We start from the raw sequence: 24,930 nt of genomic DNA, 5'->3' as shown, positions 1-24,930 counted from the left end.
GATCAAAAGCAAGGCAATTCAGTAATATACATAGTAAGCAGCTCTAAGCAGTAAACTCTTCGTGTTTAACTTTAGCGTAGTTTCTACAGCAAGGGTATTCTCAAACAGGGTATTCTGCTTTAATACCATAACAAGGGCATAACGGCGCAGTTCATGGCAAGTGGCTTTAAATGTAAACCCACAAGAGATATACATGACAGCCAAGACATTATTTATCATTAAGGTGAACTACACCACTGTTAACCATAAAACCGTGTTTCAACATTTACACAAGTAAATGAGATTTATCCTAGCTTTCTCTGGCAGTTTTTTTCGGCCACAAACTTGATTTACACGACTAACTCTCCCAAACGTGCACGCGCATCGCCATTTCACCTGTAAATTGCCCCGCATGGAAACCCCATGAATGACGTCATGAACGTGAAGCATGTATATCATTGGATCACAGTACCTACGTGCGTTTGGAATTTGTTTTAGGTTACATAGTGCTTTGCGGATATCTTTGTAACGTGTAAAAGTGTTACATCCTTTTGTCAAGACTTCTTTTTGGCATAGTTGGATGCCAATGGCCTGCGAGAACCACAGCAGGAACAAATATGTTCTTCTCCACCTAACGATCGACTTTGATCTTTCCCTGCCTCTGATCTGTGCGCAATGGGCAGTGCTTATTGTAAAATGAGCAGTTTTTACAACGAATCGCAACTGTGGGCGGGACTCCAGGAAGCTGACAGTCAGCTGCCTCGATTCACAACGCAGGCTGAAACAAGTCACCAAGACACTGCTTTCTGCAATTTTCTCTCCCTTCTCTCCCTCTTCTCCTACCCGTGATGGATGAGACGAGCCCGCTAGTTTCCCCGCTTAGGGATCAGCCAGATTTTAATTATGGTCCGACTGGGCCTGCAAGTCCTCGGGCTGGATTTGCAGGCATGCCCGGTTCTGTTGTGCGAGTCCCCGCAGGAAGTCCGGGACAGAGCCGGGAGCGACAGCCCCTTCTGGACCGGGACCGAGGTGGCTCACCCCGGGATCCGCATAGAAACGAGTTTCCGGAGGACCCCGAGTTCAAGGAGATCATCAAAAAAGCAGAATTGGCAATTGAGGCCGAAATTTTCCCCGAAAGAATATACCAAGGTTCAAGCGGCAGCTACTTTGTAAAAGATTTGCAGGGGGTGAGAAATCATTGTTAAATAAACATTTGTGTTCATGTGGTGTACAGTATTTGTATATCTATCCATAAAAACAAATTATTGACTCCAGACGAGACTAGGTTGTTCTGTCCACGTATGCTACTAGCATATCTCTGTTTATTCTTCCCAACAAAACAATTCAAAGTTTTAGTGACGTGATTTTTTATATGTGTCATTGCAGTCAAGTGTTTAGCCACTGCGTAACGGAGGGCTCGCATGTTTTTTTTCTATAGTATTGCTGTAATTATCTTGGGCTGGGACGGGATAAAACAAGATTTGATTGATTGCTGTGCAATAATTGGAGTGTTGTGCAGATGTATAGGTAGTGTCAGATTAGAGATATCGATTGTCGTCAGACCATAGTGCCTTTCCTTTCCACACCTCAATACGTGGCTTGTTTTTGTCGATGCAGTTTGAACCCTTGACAGTTTAAAAAACATTGCATGCGCAGAACATCATCTTTGAAATCCATGTCATGCATGTTGTAACTGCAGAAGGTATTGCAATTGCTAAATTGCAAGTCACGAGGGCTATAGTTAGAGTTGTCATTAGTGTTTGGGAGGAGTGCAATTTCTGGAGAGTTTTCTTAAGTTTTGCTTACTTAATCAAAATCATTTCAGATTAATCACTTTATATATATATATATATATATATATATATATATATATATATATGTATATATATATATATATAATATAAAATCGTGAATGGTAGAGATGCATTAGCTGATTTTTAAGTGAGCAATGTTAAAGTGAAACGCTAAAATGTTGAGCTGGCTGTTGATCTACTTTCCTCACGTACACGTTTTTGAGTGATAAATTAACCTTCTGTTTTGGTCAAAAAACCTCATCCTTTCTGTATTCACCCCCATCGTATCTTTACCCTGGTACAGCATCTCGGTATATTCTGCAAATGTTTAGCATTTGGCTGTCATGTCATGTGAAATACAGAACAAACATATTCAATTACAAATGATCCGGCCCTTGAATAGCTACACTTTACACTTTAAAAACATTCAGAGAAAGGGGGCAGTTAAGGCTTTTCCATTTCAGTGAGATGGCACAGGAATGTTCCAGACTCCTGTGAATGACCTGACAGCTTTGCATTTGAACCCCGTTTCTCAGGGATGACACATTGTAGTCAACGATGAGTCAATATGCGCTCTGTTAGAGTCAGGGGGAGCGCCAGCTTGGGGAATTCCTGGGTGCCCACATGTCCATGGAACTGGCCGTAAACTGACCGGCACAAATATGTTCCACTCATGGTCCATTGTGTTAGTAACACAGACAAGCTATTGTGAGCCTAAAGGAGCCAGTTATAGTGAATAAAGGTTTGATGTGTTTCAGTTTTTTAACTGAAGTGAGGATACAGTAAAGGAGCACTGTGGCAAAGGAAGCTATTTGTAATTTGTTTTATAAAAAATCCCTTCACAGAAAGCCTCACACACAAAGCAAACTGGAATGAAACTGAAAGTCTTTGAAGAGACCATCTATTTTATTGTTTTGTTTTTTTAAAGGGAGGACAGGGCTCTTCACTTCTGTTAACCCAGGGTTAGTGACTAAAGTATTTAAACTAGACAGATGTATATGATTATCTTTAAAAAGAGATGATGTCCTCTCATGATACATTTCTAATAAAACTGATATGAATACACAAACAGCAGGTTTCTCCCCTGTGACTATGCTTTAAAAGGGATTCTGTATACTGTATATCTAACCATCATACTGGTCAGTCAAGGGGACGGGGTTGCTGTTGAAGTGATTACAAAGCAGGAGTCTGTCTTGGTTTGGCTTCATGAAATTTTATTTCTAGTCATGTGAGTCCACTTACACTAATCTTATGAACTTAACATGTTGCAAACCTTTCCAATTTCCTTTCATTAGTGCTGCAGTGACACAGTCTGCTATAGAGAGGCATGGACAGCTCCCCAATAGGGCTGAATAGGATTGGTTTTACTGAGCGTGGGAGCTGTTTGTGTGCCACAGGGTCATGCTAGTGATACATGCTAGTGATACATTGGGCCCTTTTTGTACTTTAAATGGCTGATTATATCATATATTATGAAACACTTATTCTATCCCATTTCTTTTCCCGTTCCCTTTTACTTTCCACCCTTTTCTCTACCCCCACCTCCTTCCCCTTTTCTGCCAGTAGAAGATCATTGGAGTGTTCAAGCCCAAGAACGAGGAGCCCTATGGCCAGCTCAACCCCAAGTGGACCAAGTGGCTTCAGAAACTGTGTTGCCCATGCTGCTTTGGGAGGGACTGCCTGGTGCTGAATCAGGGCTACATGTCTGAGGCTGGGGCCAGCCTTGTGGACCAGAAGCTGGAGCTCAACATCGTCCCCAGGACCAAGGTACAGCCTGCAGCAACACCTGCTCGCCGCTACTCGTTCCTCTCCTGTATGTGGATCTTCAGCGCTCACAGTGTTCCTTTTCTCTAACACATCCACAGGTTGTGTACCTGGCCAGTGAGACCTTTAACTACAGCGCCATTGACAGAGTGAAGTCCAGGGGAAAGAGGCTTGCTCTGGAGAAAGTGCCAAAAGTGGGGCAGCGATTCCACAGAATAGGTCTCCCACCCAAGGTAGGGCTCGGACTGCCTGTGACGGCCGACGGGGGTCTGGATGGTGAACAATTACTGAGAAGGTTTAGATTGACCTGCAGTGAACTAGTGGTGAGGGAATTGCAAAGGTGTTTTATTTACTATCCATATACATTTTATTCTCACTTCGAAGAAACAGTGTTCCTCCCCATTTCAATAATTCACAGGCATTGTTTTTCTGACCGTGTGTGAAAGAAAAAAAACTCATCTCATTTTGGAGTGATTTTGAGGATCTAAAAATGATGTGATTTATGAGTGCATGTTCCTTCTAAAGTAGAAGAGGTATCACTTTCAAATTGCTTGGGTGTGCTCATAATTTAACTGACTTTCTGTATGCAGCTCTGCTACTGTCTACCTACTTTACTGATTTAATGACCCCACAAAGACTTCAGGATGAAAGTTTTGAAAATGGCCCCATCTTTGAAGGGCTGAAACCCCTTGTGGGACACGAGTTAACAAACTGACCTTTGGTGGGCATATAGATGAGGATTTGAAGGACTTGTGGCAAAATAATTGACATGGTAATCTGTCTCCTTCACAGTTTAATAAATTTACAAATATGAACAACACACATTTATGTTGTTTTGGGTTATACAATATTAGCAAATAGTTTGAGTTTAAACCAAGAGAAACCATAAAACGTGTATAAATAAATAAAACCATAAAACTAAAACCATAAAATGTGTAATCTTTATATGCAAGTGGTTTGTCATAGGGCTACAGAGGTACTGTTGACCTCTTATTTCTTGGCTAACTGTACAGAAGCATTCATAGGGCTACTGACATTCTAAATATCATTTTTTAGATCCTCAAAATCACTCCAAAATGAGACACGTTTCAAGTATGACCCCCCCCCCCCCCCCAAAAGGCCTGGTTTCATAACTGACCTGTATCTTCCACTCTGCAAAATATAAGCAAAATCTTGAGGCAGGGATTTTCCTGGATTTTGGTTGATTTGACACAGAATGACCATATAAATAGTAAGTTCCAGAGTTCTTGTTGTTTTCTTTTTTCTTTGTCATTTTAAAGTAAAAAGTTGTTGGTTGCAAACTGAAATACTTGCTTAGGCCTCCATCCTGCAAGCTGCATCTTGTAAGCCACTCGGTACATTGCTACACCACTCCTGACATGTTAATCCATGCTTTACTCATTGGAAGATGTAATATATCTGTGGAGGGGGCTAGTCCTCCAATTGTCTGGGGCATGCATCTCATAAGCCGAGATCCTGGTCTCAACATTCTGAATGTTTTCAATGAAAATATATGAAATGCCGATAACCAATTCTCTGCTGTGTCCAGTTGGGATGGAATGACCATATACAGTATTTTCTTCTTTTTTGCAGGTCGGTTCATTCCAGTTGTTTGTTGAAGGTTACAAAGATGCAGACTATTGGCTTCGCCGCTTTGAGGCTGAGCCGCTACCAGAGAACACCAATCGGCAGCTGCAGCTGCAGTTTGAAAGATTGGTGGTGCTGGATTTCATCATCAGGAATACAGGTGAGGATCAGGGGAGTAGGGTTGTAAATTCAGATTGTGTACTTCAAGGGAATCGCATGCAGATTCTCACAAATTACAAAATGATGGACATGACGGCATCCAAATTCAATACATTATTTGATACCAGATTTATTTTTTTCATCTCCAAAATTAACAGTGATGGAATTTTATTTTTAGCTCCAACATCCATAAATTAGTGTTACTGGGTGGTACATTTTCTCATCAATAATGCAAAAAGAATAGAATCGTTGAAAATTATGTTATTGCTCCGGCACCAAAATTGCTGTGGTAATCATGCAAGGACAGCTTAGCGTGCAGTGTGGAAACGTTAAGCTTTTGACACAGTAACAAACCATCCTTCACATTTGTATTCTGTGGCTTCAGATCAAGAGTATAGCCCAGATTATTATGTTCATGTTGCTAAACTGGAACTCTTGATTAAGAATAACATTAATTTAAAACAACAAAAAAAATACATTAGGCAAGAAATAGTCTAGCTCTTAAATCATGATTTGTGGTTTCTCTTGTCCTTTCCCTTTGCAGATCGAGGGAATGATAACTGGCTTCTAAAGTATGACTGCCCAATGGACAGCGGTGGCTCCAGGGTGAGAGAGTGCATGATTATCTGTCACTCATCGCATGCTGTGCTGTGTGTGGCACATTGAATATCCCCTTGAATCACCTCCCTGCAGGCTCTTTATCTCTGTCTTGTAAAGCGGTGAAATCATCCAGAGATGCTTTCAAACTACACATTCTTTAACATTAAACAAGTGGCTTTTTTTGGGCTGAGGAGGGTGGCACCATCAGCCTTTTGACCACTGTGGCATAGACCTTCAGGGGAGGATTTTCCATAACCAATGTTATAGAATGCTGTATAGAAAGATAAAAAAATAAATAATAAATAAAAAAGCCTTTAACTATAAGCATTTAACCAAAACTGTACCAAAACTTTATTCTAAATATTACTGTTTTTTGTTCTTTAAGTATAAATTTGGTTTTAATTACATTTCTGCTCAGAAATCTGCAATGCATTCAGGTTTGTCTAGGGACGTTGGATGTTCTTTTATCCATGTTTTCTTTGATCCCTGTTTAAGTGGATTTATTTAATTTTTTCCTCTAGGACACAGACTGGGTATTGGTTAAGGAGCCAATTATCAAACTAGCCGCAATAGACAACGGTTTAGCATTCCCACTCAAACACCCTGACTCCTGGAGAGCCTGTGAGTACAGCACCACTTTCTGTACCTGTTTTAATACCAGGTGTCTGCTACTTCTCTGGCACCAGCGATTACACTTTTCTTCTTCCTATTGCAGACCCGTTTTATTGGGCCTGGCTGGCTCAGGCCAAGGTCCCCTTCTCCCAGGAGATTAAAGACCTGGTCCTGCCAAAAATCTCTGACCCGAACTTCATCAAGGACCTGGAGGAGGACCTCTACGAGCTGTTCAAGGTGAAAAGAGATGGGGAGGGGCGGGGGGTGTGACCATTTTCTAAATGTTTGTTAAAAGCCTGATCAATGAGTAGCTGTCTTGTACAGCTTTTTCACACTGCTACCATTTGTTTTTCAGAAAGATCCAGGCTTCGACAGGGGACAGTTCCATAAACAGATTGCAGTTATGAGGGGGCAGGTGCGTTCAGTTTAACACTTCACATTCACTTAACAATGAGACCCATTGACTGTACAGAGAGCTGGAAAGGTTACTGAGTTTACAGTACACATATTTAGGTCCAGGGCTTCCAATCCTGCTTGTGTGGTTGATTACTTTCGAAGAACTAATTGTAATCTCTTCAAACACACAAACAGCTGCATCTCTTAACTGCAGTGACTGGCTATGGGTCTCTATATAATGAACCCACTTGTGACTAGAGATGAAGGCAAGGGTTTTTGATTAGCAACTTTTAGATCATAAGGGCCTTCTTGTTTTGTGTAGATATGATAGTTTCCCACATAAACCTTTAGGGCAGGATAAATGGGCTTCAACTGTGTAAAAGTGAAAATAAAGTCTATTGAAAGGTAAACATGGTTTTTAACACCTCTTTTCAAGTCTGCTCAGTTGTTAACCCACAATACCCAATACAATAACTGCAGTCTGGGAGAAGTAGGCTGGTAAGATTGAGGCCTTGACGTTCTGTTTCAGATCCTCAACCTCAGCCAGGCGCTGAAGGACGAGAAGACCCCCCTGCAGCTGGTCCAGATGCCGTCAGTGATCGTGGAGACCGCACGGGCGCAGCAGCGCACCAACAGCGAGTCGTACACCCAGAGCTTCCAGAGCCGACGGCCCTTCTTCACATGGTGGTAGAGCTTGGGGTGGGTGATAGCCTCCCTTCCATTGGGGACCGTTTTGAGTGAGAGAGAGAGAGGCAGGGAGAGAAGGCGTCTGCAGGCCTTATCATGCCTCTCATCTGAGCATATTCTACATTATTTCCCTTATTGAGGGACACCGGGGGAACATATATTCTGACTATCCGGGACCCCTTCCTTTCTCTCTATCTCAGAAGAAGAGAAAATGTACAGCTATGGTACAATGGAAGGCTTTTCCCTCTTGCTGTCATCACACTCTGCAGAGCTGCCATTCAGAACCCATTTACATTCCAAGTACTTTGCTATTGGAACCCACACGCTGATCCCCCTGCTTGGCGTTCCGCTGGGAGGCAGGAGATGAGATGATGGTGGTGGTTTGGGATAGAGGGCAGGTACCAGAGATACTCGGCCTCCTTCCAGTACTGTCACAGAGGAGCATGAGCACTACAGGCTTCCTGGGACCAGGGTAGGGGACTACAGCTTAGAGTGAACTAAAGCTTGGATGGTTTAGGATAACAAACATATTTGATGAAAAGGTTCCAATTTCTCCCAAAAGCTGTTTTTCCAGAATCTGGACCCAAAGCCTACTTCCCTCTTCGGATCAGCCTCTCACTAAATCCTCCAGCTCTCTCTGTGGTTGTCTGCTTATCCCTCTGTGCCTGACAGCTCAGCTTTGTACTGGATCAGAATTGAATTGGTAGAAATGTCATCTTTGTTTTTGTCTAATTTCCTTTTCTGTGCTACAGCTTTTCATTTTTCACTTGTTTACTGAAGTTACTACAATCTGCTGGGCTAAAAAAATCAATGCAGTCAAAAGAAATTCTGAAAAGTATTAAACTTTAGAACAAGATCACTGCTATGTGAAAAATTGGAGAAAACGCTAAACATTAGAATTGGAAAGGACATCAACCCTTGTGCAAAAGAGGCTCAGACAAAAGCACTATTTCCTTTTCTGTGTTTTATTTTTTACTTTAACTTTGTCTCAGGTTTGCTGAGACTCCCACTCAGAACAGTTTCTTAAAGGTTTTCCATGGAAAGCATTAAACCTGACAGCACAAATATTTAGAATTTTAATTATTTAAAAGTAACTCCAGTTTTTCAGATTCTTAACAAGAGAGCAAGACAGTACTTCCTGTAACAGGAAATGCATGCTGCTGCAAGTTCCGTCCACATAGGTAGTCCCCTGTTCTCCCATGCTGTCCACCTAAATGATTCCTCTGATAAAATGGTTTGAGGGCCACATCTGTGAAGCCTGCGACTGTGTAACCTTAGAGCTGCTAAAGGTAGGACCTGAAACATTTTGTCCAGAGAGAAAATGCAGTGTAATGGGAAAAGCTTCACTGAAGGGGAGGAGGAGGGATACTTCTTTTTTAATGAATGAACTGGAGTGATACAATGAGCTTTCCAATTGGACCTGTAGCTGCTTCCATACCTTATCAGAAACTCCAGATTCAGAGAAGTAACTAGCAACTGCTGTATTACGCACTTAAATAAAAACCAACGCACTACACAGTACAGAGCTCGACTCCAGAGCGTAGACTGCAAAGTGTCTGCCTCCAGGCTCAGGCTGTGGCATGATCTGTGTCTTTTCTATTTCCTGGGCGGTATGTACGCACGCTCTTATTACACGACTGAGATGTACAAGCTGTGTGCATGCATCTGACACGCCTTTCGGCAGCAAGGGGAATAGGAGATTGAGTTAGTACACAGTAGGTCCTCCCTTGGTTATGGGACTGCCGAGTTCATGGTGATTCATCTGTCCTCCATGCTTTCGGGAATCTTTGCAAAGATGTTTGTGCTTTGCAAATGTGTAATGGATTACCTAAGAATAGTAAACAGATCTGCTTTTATGCGCGCTCTGCATCAATTCTACTAGCCATTGTTATTCTTACAGGTAACCCATTAAACAAAGACTGGAATGGTCCATAGAAGGCCATTGGGGAAGTTAGGGGGTTGGTCTGAAATGGTCTATTATAGTGTGAGGGGGAGTTGACAGGACCGTGTGGATGAAAGCATTGGGTTCCTGTTAGTCCCCTTGCTGCAGACTTTGTTGCAGGTGAATATTTTGATTGTGATTAAAATCTTATTGTTTACCAAACTGTACTGCTGTAGCTACCAAACTGACCTGAGACGTACTGTTCTGACAATGCACTGTATAATTTGTATGTAATGTATTTAATGAAAGAAATACTTATAACGGAATCAACTGTCTTTCATTCTTAACTCTCAATGGTGTTGAGGTCTGTGTGTGGCGAATCCATATTTGACGTTGAATGCATGTGTTGCATGAAGAGAATAATGAATGCCAGCAGGTAGCTTGATAACTATCATGAAGTTGACTGAATGAAATAATACCAACAGGCAGTGTGCTGGCCACCCTTCATGCCACATGATTTAAATGGCAGACACCCTCCCCTAGATCGGGTGTCCCAATCAGTAAAAGCAGACCCAGGTAAGGTGGGGTCTTCATTTAGAAAATCGGCCTCAGTCTTTATTGTTGGAAAACTTGAAGGTGAAAGAAAATGTTACAGATTAAAACAGAAGGAATCTCTTGTCACAGGTCCTGGTAAGTACGGATAAATTGCAATTAAGATTTTCAACAATATAAATAAGGTACTAAAAAACCTGTTGCATTCCACTAGTGGAGACTATAAAAATTATCCATATTTATTAAAGTTTATGACATGCCTAACTGCATTTTTGGTTTACCAAACACATTCCAAACTTGAAAACGCAGCAAATTGAATCAAGTGTTCATTTCCCCTTTCCGAAAACTTAAATTGAGAACAGTCCTTTGTACTGTGTTCTTTTATTATCCACAAGAGGGAGCAGTGATGCACTTTGTTGAAGCGATAACGAGCTTCCAAGTACAGTCAAGAATGTTGATGCCACATTCAGTCAGATGCACTTTAGGAAGGAGGGTCTAATGTGAAATGGCCAAGGACCTACAATTTAAGTATTTAATTAGAGTGAATTTTGAAAATAATGCGAAATACAAACACTCAAATTTAGTTTAATCACTAGCTTTTTATCAACATAGTTATTCATTACAAATCAAATAAATAACAAGTATTTTGCTTGATATACATAAGACAGGTACAGTTTTTATTTAGACCAATACATATTACAATATGTGTTCTTAACCAGTATTTGTGGTCTGAAAAATATGACTACATTGAATTTAGTTTTGTGGACTTTTGGAAAGACAGACAAAAAACAAATATGGTGACCTTTTAATTTTCTAACTTTCAAATATTTCTATACATCTATTCGTTGAAACAAACCAAAAAAAGCACTTGTGAGGAAGGGTCAGTCAGCACACCGACTTCCTACAAGAAAACAGTTTTTAGGAACTCAAAAATGTTTTCTATGTCTGTGTCCCTCATAGGTAATTTGTTTTAAAAGCAGCGTTAGCCCATCTTTGAAAATGAAATGCTCCCCTCCTCTTTCTCAGGTTACTTTGATCAGTCGTGTCACCTGAGGCAGTGGACTACAAGTAGTGTTTTACATAGCAGCTCCGTTCAGGGACAGTTATATTCATATCTGTGATATTGTAGTGTTTCCTCTCCTGCAAGAAAATTCACCCTGTAATTGATAACCTGCATATTGCTGCAAGTAGTAGCTAGGGCACGAGTATCTTGCTAAAAGAGTGACAGATGTTTGACAAACTTGGCAGCTAAATTTATATATACCTTTCTATATAAAAAATCACAGTTAAAACCTTTTTGATGCTGTTTTAGAAATCTGGAATGGTGTGATGAAAGAGGGATAATATATAGTGTAATAATAAAAGCGAAGGCTTTCCTTTGTTAAAAAAAAAAAGACATTTTGCTGTTAAATTCACTGTAATGGTCTATGCTGACCAAGTCATAGTAGTATTAATCAGTCGGGACACTGGGCAGCTGTGGATCTGTAGTGTGCTTGTGTGCTCCTGCCATCGTCGTTAATGCAGGATGCGATGGAGGTATCGCTCAGGGTCCCGCTCTGTTTCCTGCTTCCCAGTGCTCCTCCTCCGGGGTGAGCTTGCTTGCTGGTTTGAGTCCTGCTCGCTGTCGGCCTCTCTGTCAGTCAGTGCATCACACTGGGCGTCTATAGTTGTGTCAGTGCTGCTGGAATCAGCCTCTGAATCATAATCATCATCCACTTCTGTATCACCTTCATTGATTCTGGAAATAAAAAGCAAATATTGTTTTAATCAATGTACTACCAACACAGGTCCACTGATACCCAGAGATGCACTGGTTTTAATTAAAACCAAGACACGGGGAGAGATTGTGTCTTCTGTGACAATGAGCTGCTACAAATATCAGATAAAAAGTGCTGTAGTCATTAAAGAAGTCAAAAGATCTCAACGTAGAATTAGGACCCAGCAGCCAAATATTGAAAAGGTATTTTGAAATAAAAAATAAGCAAATTGCAAGTTCTTGTGAATCACTCAGCATGTGACATGGATCTGAATTTGACTACTGCCGAGTATCATTGTCATGTCCTATGACTGCTTTTCCACTTTTGGCTGTTGTTTTATGTGCTGTACCTGGTGGAAAATGTCTTCTGTTTGAAACAAAAGAAAACCATTCCATACATCCAGGGGCAGGGCATTAATCATCAATTTGGCAGCTTGGAAGTGCAAGTTTTGAGAAAGATGCATTATAAATGGGTTTGCATAACTCATGCATATGCGGACCATTAAAGAAAAATGGGGACTTTGACATTGTTCTTTAAGATGCAAATGCGTACCGTCAGTACATTTTTAACAGGAAAGCATTTTAAACTATAGAGCAGTCAGTAAACTCATGATAAAAAGGCCACATAGCCGTTCCCACTATTTTAGTTTCCTATGACAATCCAGCTCCAGCTTGGACTTGACATACTGTACCTCATCTTCCCAAAAGTTTTGAGCCAGACCGGTCCCAGAGCACCCCGGCCAGTCCTGTGCCTGCGACTCCTCCCTCGCCTCAGTCCGATCAGCGCCTGAGCCAGCTCGCTCTCATCACCGTGCTCCCACACCAGCTCTGCCCTCTGCTCTGCTCGCTGGTCCCCTGACCTCCGGAAGAGGCACTGCAGCTGTCGCAGGTTTACCCCCTGGAAGATGTTTGGGGAGGCAGCTTTCCGCCTCCGACACCCCCCCGACCGCCTCCAGAAATCAGAAGGGCCCTCTACTGTGGGCTGGGCAGGAGCAGGAGCTTCCATCGTGGAGTGTACGACCTGCAGCCTTGCGTTCACACCCTTTCCAGGGACTCCTGCACAGAAACTGGGGGAAGGGATGAGAAGGTATGAGAAGGTAGGACTCTTAGAGATGGTGAACCACAACATTCTAAACAGCATTACAGATTTACAGTAACCTTCCTTTTAAAAAAGTGTTTTTAGAATAACTGACCACCAGGTGGCACAAAGTAAGGTTCCCATTTGAAGGTGAACTACAGAAGAGTTGTGTTCAGCCAAAATTCGTCATTTTCGCAAATTCATAGTTTTAAATACTTAATCACTGAGTGTTACTAAAAAGTAGCCAAGGTATTAATTTAGAGGAATGTGTCAAAGTACTTTGTGTGATTCTATAATAGAAAGCACTGGTCAGATTTGTTTTTGTTTGTTTGTTGCTGGTACACGATTGAAACTAGCCAGTTTTCTCAAACACAACATCAACACAGTAAGACTAACTCAAACACACCACTCTCCACCGTCTTTACAATGTAAATACCTCAATGGAACTACCTTCAGTAGTGTCTGTTTGTGTCTATATAAATATCCCTGAAACGTCACTGTTTCAATCAGCATGACAAATGATCAAGGATGACATTATCCGTTTTCTGCAGTCCCAGCTGCACGGGTTTAGCATCGTCGTTGAATCAGATAACATGTTATATATAAACGGGTAACATTCTGTTTGTTGTCTCGTGTCCGTTTGCTTACATCACCCTAAAGACCACTGATTTTCTAAACACTTCTTTCAAACTCACTGCTGAAGATTATCTGAATTAAGGTGTGCAGTCTGGAGCTCATTTTGACCCATATTTACTAGTTCAAAACCAGCAAACATTGTTAGTTAATGTTTTGAGAGCTATGTAGTTAAACCGCCCGGTGAACGACTGAATTACCATTGCACCCTCTAGCAAGAATGACCCTCTAAGGGTCACCGTGCAATCCAATGTGGGGAAGCTTATACTTATGTTACCCATCACTCTTGTACAGAAAATGCCTCTTGTGACAGCGCGCCACAAAGTAGCCATGGGGGCTCTTCCAAAACTATGAATGACAATACGGAAATATAAACTAGGACTTTGCGTGACATACCAGACCTTATTCGAATAGTGTACTGTACCTTGTATAACTTGTCTTGTATCAATGTAACATGAGTACCAGTTGTAGCCGCATTGCCAGAGATATATGGACAATTTAGTTGGCACAATCAATCCACCTACTGTATCCAATTAATTTGTAATAACTGTGTGTGTGTGTGTGAGAGCGAGCATTTAAAAAAAAAATGAATGATCTTTTTGTGGATTAAACGATCGGTACACATTCAGCCACACATTACCTGCTGTAGCAACAAATTCAATATTTAGACTAATTTACAGCGCATACGAACAGATTGCAGGATACTGTATATTAAAATACACAACAAATGCAATAATTTTTCTTACCCTATTTCAAAGTAAAAAAGGTTAGCATCACCATTTACTACAACATTAAATACGACGATGAAATTCAATTCGCCACGATCTCAGGTTCCAGTTTGTTTTCAGCAGACCCTTCGCATAAAACAACAGCTTGTGCACAAAGAATTTGATCTGCCTCACTTTAGTTTGTAGACCTGCCCATTCTTTTGTCTACCTCCCTTTCTCGGTGTCATTTGGTGCAACTCTTCAATCATAATCACACTGCAGAAAGCTGTATGTTTTGCAGTCCAATCAGAGAACCCATCTAACCAATCCGAATCACAGGCTGTCCGTTCTCCTCCCTACTGCAGGGCAGGGACTTGTTCTGTACAATCACAGGCACACATGGGCGTTAAGAGCTGCATGTCCACGTGGCTGAACACTGTAATCCACGATTGACGTCAGTGCCCCGGGCTGTGAGCTCAATGCAAAGAGATTGTTATTCAAGTGTTGCGTTTGTTTGTTATGTCGATTCGCCGTCACAAACTAAAACCAATACAGAAGAATATTTCACTGTTTAATAGAGTAACACAATGTGAATCGGAGCATGGAGAAAACATGACGTGCGTTCATTTATGTATTTGTTTATTTCATGATGTGAGGAGTGTGGATATGCATCTGAAAATACACACAGTAGAAAAGTGATGCACCAGATATAGCCATTATACCCAGTGTTATCACGCAGATATTTAACTAATTTATGAACTGTGTAGAACCAAATGTAATACAAATCTTAAATAAATAAAAACAAAGTTAACTGAAGGGCAAACCTTAACCCCAAATAAGACGTCACTAGAAAGGAATTGTGTGTCCCGGTAACACAAAACCATATAAGATCCCTACAACAGCTCAGACCTTTGCTTTACTTTAGACTTAACAAAAGACACGCCAGGTTATTGGAAGCGCATTGGTTTATGCTCTGGGTTGCAATGCAAAATGGATAGCAGATATGAATAAAAGGTGTCTCCCAAATAAACTAATAATAAAATATGAAGCCAATGAAATTCAAGTCAGAATTGACCGAATGTGGTGATAACAATGATATCAGAAATCAGGAAGCCCACAAGGCCAGCATCAGTTGTAGCTATAAAAGTCAAAATGCATCACAAATATTATACAAAAAATAAATAAGCCATCATTGCAAAATTAAGAAGATATTGACAAAACCTATTTGATTAGTGGTTTGGATGTGGAACCCAAATCCACTGCTAAATTTGTGGCAATGTTATGTGACAAACTAGACCAGCCGTTAGGGTAAAAGTGTTACATTCCAGGACTGTCCAGACAAATCTAGAGCGCATTGACTCAGGAAAGACTTTAGACACCTAAACCATGAGATTCAGTCTGGGATTAAATGTGACGCTGTAATGAGTCGTTTACATTTGCAGTTGAATTCATGTTGTCCGGTGCTGAGTTAGTGGTCTGTATGCCAGAATCAATTTCCATCAGCAGTTAGTGACCTTCTTTCTGCTTGCCCTGATGAAGGGGTAACTTACCTGTCATTCCATAAGTTTCATTTTCTGTTTAAACTGAAATATCAGAATCATGCAAGGCTAACAAGAAAAATAAGCTGTTTAGAGACAGTTAATGGAAGTGTAAAGACTTGAGATTCAGTAATATAGAGGCTTGAAGACCCAAATTAATTGAATTATAACTGATAGACTGGCCCTCAACATACCTTTAGAGCTTGTTAATTGATGTCATTTTATTACAGCTTTACCTTATACTACATTCAAACTGTTAATCTGACTGTAGGGTAGCACCGCAGAGATCCTGTTATGGTCTTCAAGTTTCTATGATTTGGGCCACTGTAGCACATCTGTTGCTTGTCACAGTTTGCTGCACATGTCTGCAAGCTTCATTTGTCATGCTTTCCCATTATGGTTTTCTGCAAACTGTGCCATTCATTCGTCAATGCAGTCCCTGTGCTGAGGGATGAGCTGGTGGCTGGCCAATATATGCCTGCCTGTAGAGGTTCTTGCAGTCTGACCAAACTCAATGTACCTGATTATTCCAACTGTGTCTCTGGTACTGTGTTTCTACCAGGGCTAAAAACAAAACAAAACTGCTGCTTCAATAATAATGATAGCAGAAGTATCCTCAGCATTGAAGTGACAGGATCACGCAATTCCCAAATTCATTCATGTTTATTAGTTAGCCGAATGGAAATGTTTGGAAATATTTAACTGCAGAAGAGCCATTATACACGGAACCACTTCATTTGAAAAGTGTAAACGAGTTTTATTATTCCGTCACTTTGATTAGCAGAACATCGTAAAAGGATTAACACCATTAGTAAGAGCACTGAGTCAAAACTCTGGTATTTACGTAATTTACCAGATATAGGCTACCATCAACCAGCTTGAGGCAACAGAACGTTATTTTGATATCAGCTTCCTCCCACAGGAAATCCTGTTCAGATGGGCGTGACGTGTAACGGTTTCAATGCAGATCTGTACTGAAAGCCCATATCTCTCTAAAGTCTCATTGGTGGAGGTTTAGTATTGTGACCAAATAACCCATTTTGAATCTTTTTGTTGCACTGAATATATGCACCATCTCCTTTTAGTCATCAGACTTTAAGATTTGTGTTAAATTCTCTTTCCAAGACGCAGACATTGCTATTTTGTTATGTTTCATTACTAAATAACAAGGTAAGAATCACGACAATTAGTTAAATTTTAATTCCTGTGTCCCATTATTTCTTTTGCACATTTTATATATATATATATATATATATATATACAGTGCCTTGCGAAAGTATTCGGCCCCCTTGAACTTTGCGACCTTTTGCCACATTTCAGGCTTCAAACATAAAGATATGAAACTGTAATTTTTTGTGAAGAATCAACAACAATTGGGACACAATCATGAAGTGGAACGAAATTTATTGGATATTTCAAACTTTTTTAACAAATAAAAAACTGAAAAATTGGGCGTGCAAAATTATTCAGCCCCTTTACTTTCAGTGCAGCAAACTCTCTCCAGAAGTTCAGTGAGGATCTCTGAATGATCCAATGTTGACCTAAATGACTAATGATGATAAATAGAATCCACCTGTGTGTAATCAAGTCTCCGTATAAATGCACCTGCACTGTGATAGTCTCAGAGGTCTGTTTAAAGCGCAGAGAGCATCATGAAGAACAAGGAACACACCAGGCAGGTCCGAGATACTGTTGTGGAGAAGTTTAAAGCCGGATTTGGGTACAAAAAGATTTCCCAAGCTTTAAACATCCCAAGGAGCACTGTGCAAGCGATAATATTGAAATGGAAGGAGTATCAGACCACTGCAAATCTACCAAGACCTGGCCGTCCCTCTAAACTTTCAGCTCATACAAGGAGAAGACTGATCAGAGATGCAGCCAAGAGGCCCATGATCACTCTGGATGAACTGCAGAGATCTACAGCTGAGGTGGGAGACTCTGTCCATAGGACAACAATCAGTCGTATACTGCACAAATCTGGTCTTTATGGAAGAGTGGCAAGAAGAAAGCCATTTCTTAAAGATATCCATAAAAAGTGTCGTTTACAGTTTGCCACAAGCCACCTGGGAGACACACCAAACATGTGGAAGAAGGTGCTCTGGTCAGATGAAACCAAAATCGAACTTTTTGGCAACAATGCAAAACTTTATGTTTGGCGTAAAAGCAACACAGCTCATCACCCTGAACACACCATCCCCACTGTCAAACATGGTAGTGGCAGCATCATGGTTTGGGCCTGCTTTTCTTTAGCAGGGACAGGGAAGATGGTTAAAATTGATGGGAAGATGGATGGAGCCAAATACAGGACCATTCTGGAAGAAAACCTGATGGAGTCTGCAAAAGACCTGAGACTGGGACGGAGATTTGTCTTCCAACAAGACAATGATCCAAAACATAAAGCAAAATCTACAATGGAATGGTTCACAAATAAACATATCCAGGTGTTAGAATGGTCAGGTCAAAGTCCAGACCTGAATCCAATCGAGAATCTGTGGAAAGAACTGAAAACTGCTGTTCACAAATGCTCTCCATCCAACCTCACTGAGCTCGAGCTGTTTTGCAAGGAGGAATGGGCAAAAATTTCAGTCTCTCGATGTGCAAAACTGATAGAGACATACCCGAAGCGACTTACAGCAATCGCAGCAAAAGGTGGCGCTACAAAGTATTAACTTAAGGGGGCTGAATAATTTTGCACGCCCAATTTTTCAGTTTTTTATTTGTTAAAAAAGTTTGAAATATCCAATAAATTTCGTTCCACTTCATGATTGTGTCCCACTTGTTGTTGATTCTTCACAAAAAATTACAGTTTCATATCTTTATGTTTGAAGCCTGAAATGTGGCAAAAGGTCGCAAAGTTCAAGGGGGCCGAATACTTTCGCAAGGCACTGTATATATATATATATACATTTCTCTGTGTGTATTGATGGCAGTCCTATAGTTTCAGCTAAGCAACTTGGATCTGTAATGAATAAAGGACAGGAGAAACAGAATAGAAAAGGGTCTGGGATTGAAACAGTGCTCTCATGCTTACCAGTAGCAAGAGCTGTTTTGTCTGTAGTTAAGTTTTTGTGGAGACAGCATTGAAGAGAAACACGAGGCAGAGAGAGGAATTTGTGGAAGATATTTAGCAAAGAAAAAAAAGGGAAGTCTTCCCTTAGAGGAGGAGGAGAAGGATTCAAATTTCAAGACGGCCTCCCTCTTCCTCTCCACACACACACCCACCCACCCACCACTTCTTGAAAACAGAGACAAGGGAGGAGGAAATGGGAGTTTACTGGCCACAGAAGAAACGAAAAACACGAAATCAAGATTTCAAAACCCTCACATTCAAAATCAGACCTCTCCAGGTTTTTTTTTTTTTGCTTCTGGAAACTGAAAGGCAACCAGCAGGGATATGTCCCCCGAGCAGCAGAGACAGCGGAGCAGCCTGCGTGTGAACAGGGTGTTCCTGAAGAGCTTCATTGGAGTCCTGAGGCTACTGCAGATCCTGCTCGGAGCCGTGCTCTGGGCAACCATCGCTGCCAACAAGTATGAGGGCTCTGTTCACTTTGTTCTCTTTGTGTCTGTCTTCTTCTGGCTCCTGACCCTGGCCCTTTACGTCCTCACCCTCCTGGATAAGCAAGACTTGGTCCCCCTTTTGGGTGGAGACAGATGGTTGCTAAGCAACACAGTGCATGACCTTTTGGCCGCTGTGCTTTACTTTGCAGCCTTGGGCATTATGATCTACAAGACGCGGAAGAACAGTTTCTGCAATTTGGAGCAGTACAGACACCACTGCCTGTACAAGGCGTACCTGTCAGCCACAGTGTTCTCCGGTCTCTGTGCTGCCACCTATCTACTCTCCGGTATTTACTGTTCCTACAGGAAGTGCAGGGGAAAACAGACTTTGGTTGCGACTTAAAACAATTACAGGAAGGAGGGGAGGTTTAGCATTCCAAAGGAAACTAATTTAGCAAAAAAGGCGCTTGTTTTCCTGTCTTTGCACTGTTGGCATTTTTTAAAAGAAAAAACAAATATTTGCTGCTTTTCTTAAGGTGGAGGCTTTGTTCAAGTGCATACAGGTTTGCTAATTAAAATGTCTGAATGATCTTTTTTTTTTTAATAAGAAAATAAAACATGCTGAATACATTTTTGTCTGAAAATAATTTTAACTTTAGTTTGTAAAGTCTGTAAAGAAAATCTGCAAATGTCTTAAAATTGATATAAATATTAAAATAATGTTTAAGTAATATAGTCCTGAATAATTAGCAGGAGATATTGTAAAATTTTCTGGAAAACAATGTGGTAAATTCGTTAGTCAATCATTAGCCAAACTAATATTCTGTATGTTTTATCAGTGCATACACATAGTATTATTACCACAGAATTTTATTCAGTGTATGGCAAGGAATCTGTCAACAAAAGCCTAGCAGACACTGCTGCAAAAAAACAATTCTTATTTTTCTAAAAAAGAGACATTTAAGAATTAAATGACAAAAAAAGGCTCATAAAAACTACTCTTACTAGTTCATTCCAGCACTGCAAGCCGAGGCAGTGCCCTTTGCTGTCAGTACATGTCAATCTGGACACACAGAATGTGAAGGCATGCAGCACTAGTATGGCTGTTTTCCTAAATTACTGATGAGTGTGAACATATAAATCACACCATGAAGTGTCACAAGCTGTATTTAAACTTCAGTTTCAACTAGCTGGCAGATTTGTATTTTGCAGTTAGTGTTTTTGTGTGAAAAAAAGATCATGTTGATTGTAGACTAAATATGTGTGGCGAGGCTGAGGGCCTTTCTCTACATGAAACCATTTCAAAGAGTCCACCATAAGAAAAGCAGTGAGTGGTCTGAGCAGCTCTGTGATTGCTCTTTAGGGCTGGGTGGAAGAGAATCCGACTAATTCACCATGCCCATCTGCTGATCCCATTAAAGCTTTGTGCTTTTACAGTAAGGGGATCCCAAGGGAGCTATCCTGGCTAAACATTTCACTCCTGGAAAATGTGTTCAGTGTTACATTAGCAAACCTGTTTTTTTTCTTGGACTTTGAGCTTATCATGTCCACACAAACGTAAAGGGCAGAAAGACAAATGGACAGGACTCTCAGCCACATTCCTGCATTGGATCCATGCAAAACAACCTTGCAAACCTTTCACAAAACCAGACTACTACTTCTGACTGAAGACCAATACAAGCCAGCGATCAGTTTGCCATTGGAATTAAAGTATGCTGATTCTATGAAGGAAGGATATTCTCCTCTGACAGCATGCTTATTGTATTTATTCCAGCTACACACCAAGAGGTTCCAGATAAATCAAAAGCTCTCTCTCTCCTTCTCTCTCACTTTATAAATGGCTCACAATTATAAATGTAGCTGACGCTGAGGCTTTTAATGTGACGAAACTGACGATTCAGCAGAGAAATTACCCCTCTGGATACAGCTGCTTAAACTCCTGCCCTGCAGCTTCAATAACTTGCCTCCCACCATAGACCCGATTATTGTTAATTAGGTGTTGCCACTAAGGATCTCAGTTTTGTGCAAAGCTGATATCACTGTGTGCCAGCAGAGTTATATTAGTAAAACTAGCACCAACCTTTCCCAATGTAAATCTGTATTTCTCCAGACTGTAGTAACCTAATCCCAGAAGAATATCTCTCTAGGTTCAGCGCACCAACACACCTGCCCAGCTAGTCATGGAAGATTATGACACCACACAAGATGTCTGCAGACCCACCAATGAGTTTGCTTTTATTATTCATTTAGCTCTACGTGAATCACTACATGTGCGTCAAGATATGACCCAGGATTTGAAATGGGAAGATTATCTAATTATGAAACTGCTAGCCTGTGGTGTCTTACCAAGCATTCTATGAGTATAACTTAAAGAGCAGCTTCATTAGTCTAGGAAGTACAGTAATCTGACTGTCACAGCTCTGCCATACATTTAGCTAAACACTGACAATATGAGCTGACCTGGAGATTGGTGATAGAGTGGCTTTGCATCTTTTTGTCACTGTCTTTGACTACATTATTGTGTGTGTATTTATATTTTGGTCTACCAAAAAAATGACAACCTGTGCTGGTTTATGGTTATGGGGCATTAATGGCCAATTACGTTACCTTACTCAGAATACTTTCTTACTAATTATCTAAAACAGCACAGGTTTTGTTTTGTATTTTTAGAGCTCAGAAATTCCAATCTTTGAATTGAATTGATATAATAGAATGGTATACTTGTGTGCTGGAGTTCTTGATAAAGCTTACTCTTTGTTTGAATCAGTCTCAGTGAGAAAATAACATGCATACTCAGTCGTTGGTTGTTAAGGAAAATGTTCAGCTCAGTGAAAGGCTCATTGTAAGAACTATGAAAGAATCAACCCGTTTGATATTCCCATATAAATATTCCCATTCTATTGTCCTAGTAAACACTTTGAATAATTAATTGACTGATTCCTTTTAATAGAGCTTTAATGACATTGACACAACTACAATGCAACTCACCTGTTTTCAAACCTCTTTTGTATTGATGTTGAGCTGTTGTCATATTGAATCCAAGACTGTTTTCTGTGTTACCTTAAGTAGAATTCTAATAATTAAAAAAATCACAATTAAATCAAGATCTCCTGTGCTTCATTTAGTGGAATCTGGGGATGCATGGAGACATCCATTGGTCTATACATATGTTTTACTTATATTTTTATATACATATGTATATCTAGAGCAGCTTATTGTGATGAAACTTGGTAAGGACATTCTTTTGTTACTGGAGCTATTCGATTGTGGTGGCCTATTTTTACACGACTGGTTTGGATAACAACTTAAGAAGCACTCTCCTGAAATTGATGTACTGTGCATATGTCCTTATAACAGATTACCACAGTAATTTAGCAGTTTTCCTATGCTTTTCCCATAGTTTGCCATGTTTTTTATTTGCCATACCTCTCTGGGCTTTACAATGCCTATCTATGCCTACTGTGCTTTATTACACTTTGCCATACTTCTACTGTTGGAAAACTTTAATAATGGCTGTGGTTATTCTGCCAGCTTTAATTTGTATTTACAGCTGACTGGAATACTGTATGTATGCTTTTGTCATGCTTGTTGAATCTGTTTTTCATCAGTAATCGGTCGTAAATTATTAAAAAGGAAAGGCAGTGAGAATATACTTCAGGTAAAAAACAGAAACACTTCCAGATCAATATTTACATTCACAGCTTGTAACAAATATGCTTGCAAAGTTTGATAAAATTGTGCTCATAATAATTGTGTTAATACAATGCAGAATTACATTACAAATACTGATATACTAAAAGTGAATACAAGAATCAAAAGAAAAGGTGTGCAGAAAATTATAATGTTAATATCTGTCCTGCAATTTGTACATTTAGCCAAGTGGGGGAACTGTTTGCTATGCCAAAATCCCATGTTGATTGAATGTAAATAACCGTAATATTAATGCATGAAATATTTTTAAAAATAGCTGAAAAAAGTAGTTTTGGACACATAAAAAATATATTTTACATTGACATGTTTTTCAATTGCTTTATATGTGTTCAGTTTGGTTTTGCACATTACTATTAACTACATGGTATGTTGCATTAATAGAAATTGCTTTACATGTAATAAGGCAGTTTTCCAGCTCTCTACATTCATTGACTTTGTTATTTACAGCCAGTTATGTATGGGGAGGCAACCTTCTGTCATTCATAGAGGCCAATCCAGTTGCTGGTATATGATGTAGTGATGAGACCTGGGACCACAGTTCAGCACAGACCTTGCCAAGGAGTAGTTAACCTCATTGCCTTTGCAGACTGCTTAATGATGCATTCCTGCAAATGACAGCTTCATAATCAAGAACAGGGAATATAGCTTGTGAAAGGGTCTCATGTTTATTCAGTGCATTCTTTTCTTGGCCAGGATTTTAGATGAGATCAGCCTCGTTGTGTACCAACCAGAATATTGTGTGGACAAACACAGCTGCACCATACCTAGGTATGAACTATTAAAACATTTCTACTTTTTCTAGGTTCAGTAATTCATTCAAACCTTATTTGTACATGAAAAAGTTAAATTTAAATGCAATGCACACTAGAATATTAAAAATAAACAAAGAAAGCCATAGTAAAGGTTCACAAAATACAACATAAATACAAAATTATTTAGGACATTTCAGACATAAAGTCCAGTGAGTTATTTATTTTTAAGAATTCATTTCAAGTAAAGCCAAGTAGTATTAAAGCGTTAACATGTTTAATTCCCGTTATTATTCCCATACATTATTCCTAATATTTCTACTGTAGTTTTGGAGAATGCTAAACAAAAAATTGTTGTTATAAAACAAACATGAAATAGTAATGATATATATATATTTTTTTACTCCACAAGAAACCTTGATGGAGATGAAAAATACAAGTTTCATTTCAGAGTTAAAATATTGAATTTCACTGAGCTGTTTAGTGACTTAGTGCTCAGGATTTGGAATGTCAGCTTTACAAGCCCTCTGTTAGAGAACATTCCTTATGAGGAAATTCTCCAGCCAGGCTTGCAGACAACTTGCTCAGCTCATGCAGTCCTGCTGTAATTAGAAGGTTTATTATGGAAACAGAGTGTGTGTGTGTGAGAGAGAACTGTTTCACAATCACCTTAATGGTTACCAGACATGACAATGTTTACAGAGAGTGAGGAAGCAGCTTTGAGTTGGTCTGGAAAACTTGGGGTTCTATATCCATTGGTGTCTGTACCATTCTTTTCTCACTGTGACCGAGACCACATCATAGGCTAGTTCATAGGATTGGGTGGACAGACACGTCTTTGAACCATGCTGCTAGACTGTTTGAATCCAGCTTGACTGACGTGGTTCCAGTAATTGGAGACAGCTTTCATCCAGCCCTGTGACATGCCGACAGTGGCCTTTTTTCTTTTTTTAGCTGGACGTAGACCACTGAAATAGTACTTTCCAAACCCATTCATTTGTGTTGGGAACTGTTCAGATTTAAACTTTAGATTTACTGGACAAAAGGAAAGTGCCCTTTTAAACGTTGCACTCCTGCCAGCCAGCAGTGTGTTTTCTTTATTTTTTTTATTGCCTGTGCTTTTTCTGTTGAGGTCAATAATAAGGGGAAAAAAATCAGTAACGGTTTCAGACACAACATTCCAGTCAGGACCTGGGGGAAGTGACATCACTTCCTGTCTCTCTGAGGCTGAATTAGGCCCTCTGTTCCA

General features: G+C 40.1%; 3 protein-coding genes across 4 annotated transcripts; 2 read left to right on the top strand and 1 right to left on the bottom strand.

The window, feature by feature from the left end:
- Window positions 1-494: 494 nt before the first annotated feature.
- LOC117414671 (phosphatidylinositol 4-kinase type 2-alpha) lies at window positions 495-9,785 on the top strand. 2 transcript variants are annotated; one of them, XM_034024437.3, is made up of 9 exons: window positions 495-1,166; window positions 3,339-3,539; window positions 3,638-3,859; window positions 5,130-5,283; window positions 5,827-5,888; window positions 6,404-6,503; window positions 6,598-6,731; window positions 6,850-6,909; window positions 7,420-9,785. In XM_034024437.3, exons 1-9 carry the CDS (start codon window positions 828-830, stop codon window positions 7,579-7,581), a joined length of 1,434 nt encoding a protein of 477 aa, XP_033880328.1. In that variant the 5' UTR covers window positions 495-827; the 3' UTR covers window positions 7,582-9,785. The 2 variants fall into 2 exon arrangements, with proteins under 2 accessions (XP_033880328.1, XP_033880329.1); XM_034024438.3 differs by having other exon boundaries at window positions 500-1,166; window positions 3,638-3,769.
- A 795-nt stretch (window positions 9,786-10,580) lies between these two features.
- avpi1 (arginine vasopressin induced 1) lies at window positions 10,581-14,541 on the bottom strand. The gene is made up of 3 exons (XM_034025458.3): window positions 14,225-14,541; window positions 12,460-12,834; window positions 10,581-11,749 (listed from the first exon to the last, which is right to left on the bottom strand). The coding sequence occupies exons 2-3, from the start codon at window positions 12,771-12,773 to the stop codon at window positions 11,527-11,529; spliced, it is 537 nt and encodes a 178-aa protein (XP_033881349.3). The 5' UTR covers window positions 12,774-12,834; window positions 14,225-14,541; the 3' UTR covers window positions 10,581-11,526.
- Window positions 14,542-18,970: 4,429 nt separating this feature from the next.
- On the top strand, window positions 18,971-23,209 carry LOC117415152 (MARVEL domain-containing protein 1). The gene has a single exon (XM_034025139.3). It carries the CDS (start codon window positions 19,118-19,120, stop codon window positions 19,622-19,624), a length of 507 nt encoding a protein of 168 aa, XP_033881030.1. The 5' UTR covers window positions 18,971-19,117; the 3' UTR covers window positions 19,625-23,209.
- The last annotated feature ends 1,721 nt before the right edge of the window (window positions 23,210-24,930 follow it).

Source organism: Acipenser ruthenus, chromosome 7 (assembly GCF_902713425.1).
Source record: "Acipenser ruthenus chromosome 7, fAciRut3.2 maternal haplotype, whole genome shotgun sequence".
Taxonomy (NCBI): Eukaryota; Metazoa; Chordata; class Actinopteri; order Acipenseriformes; family Acipenseridae; genus Acipenser; species Acipenser ruthenus.
This window is presented reverse-complemented; position numbering and strand designations above follow the sequence as displayed.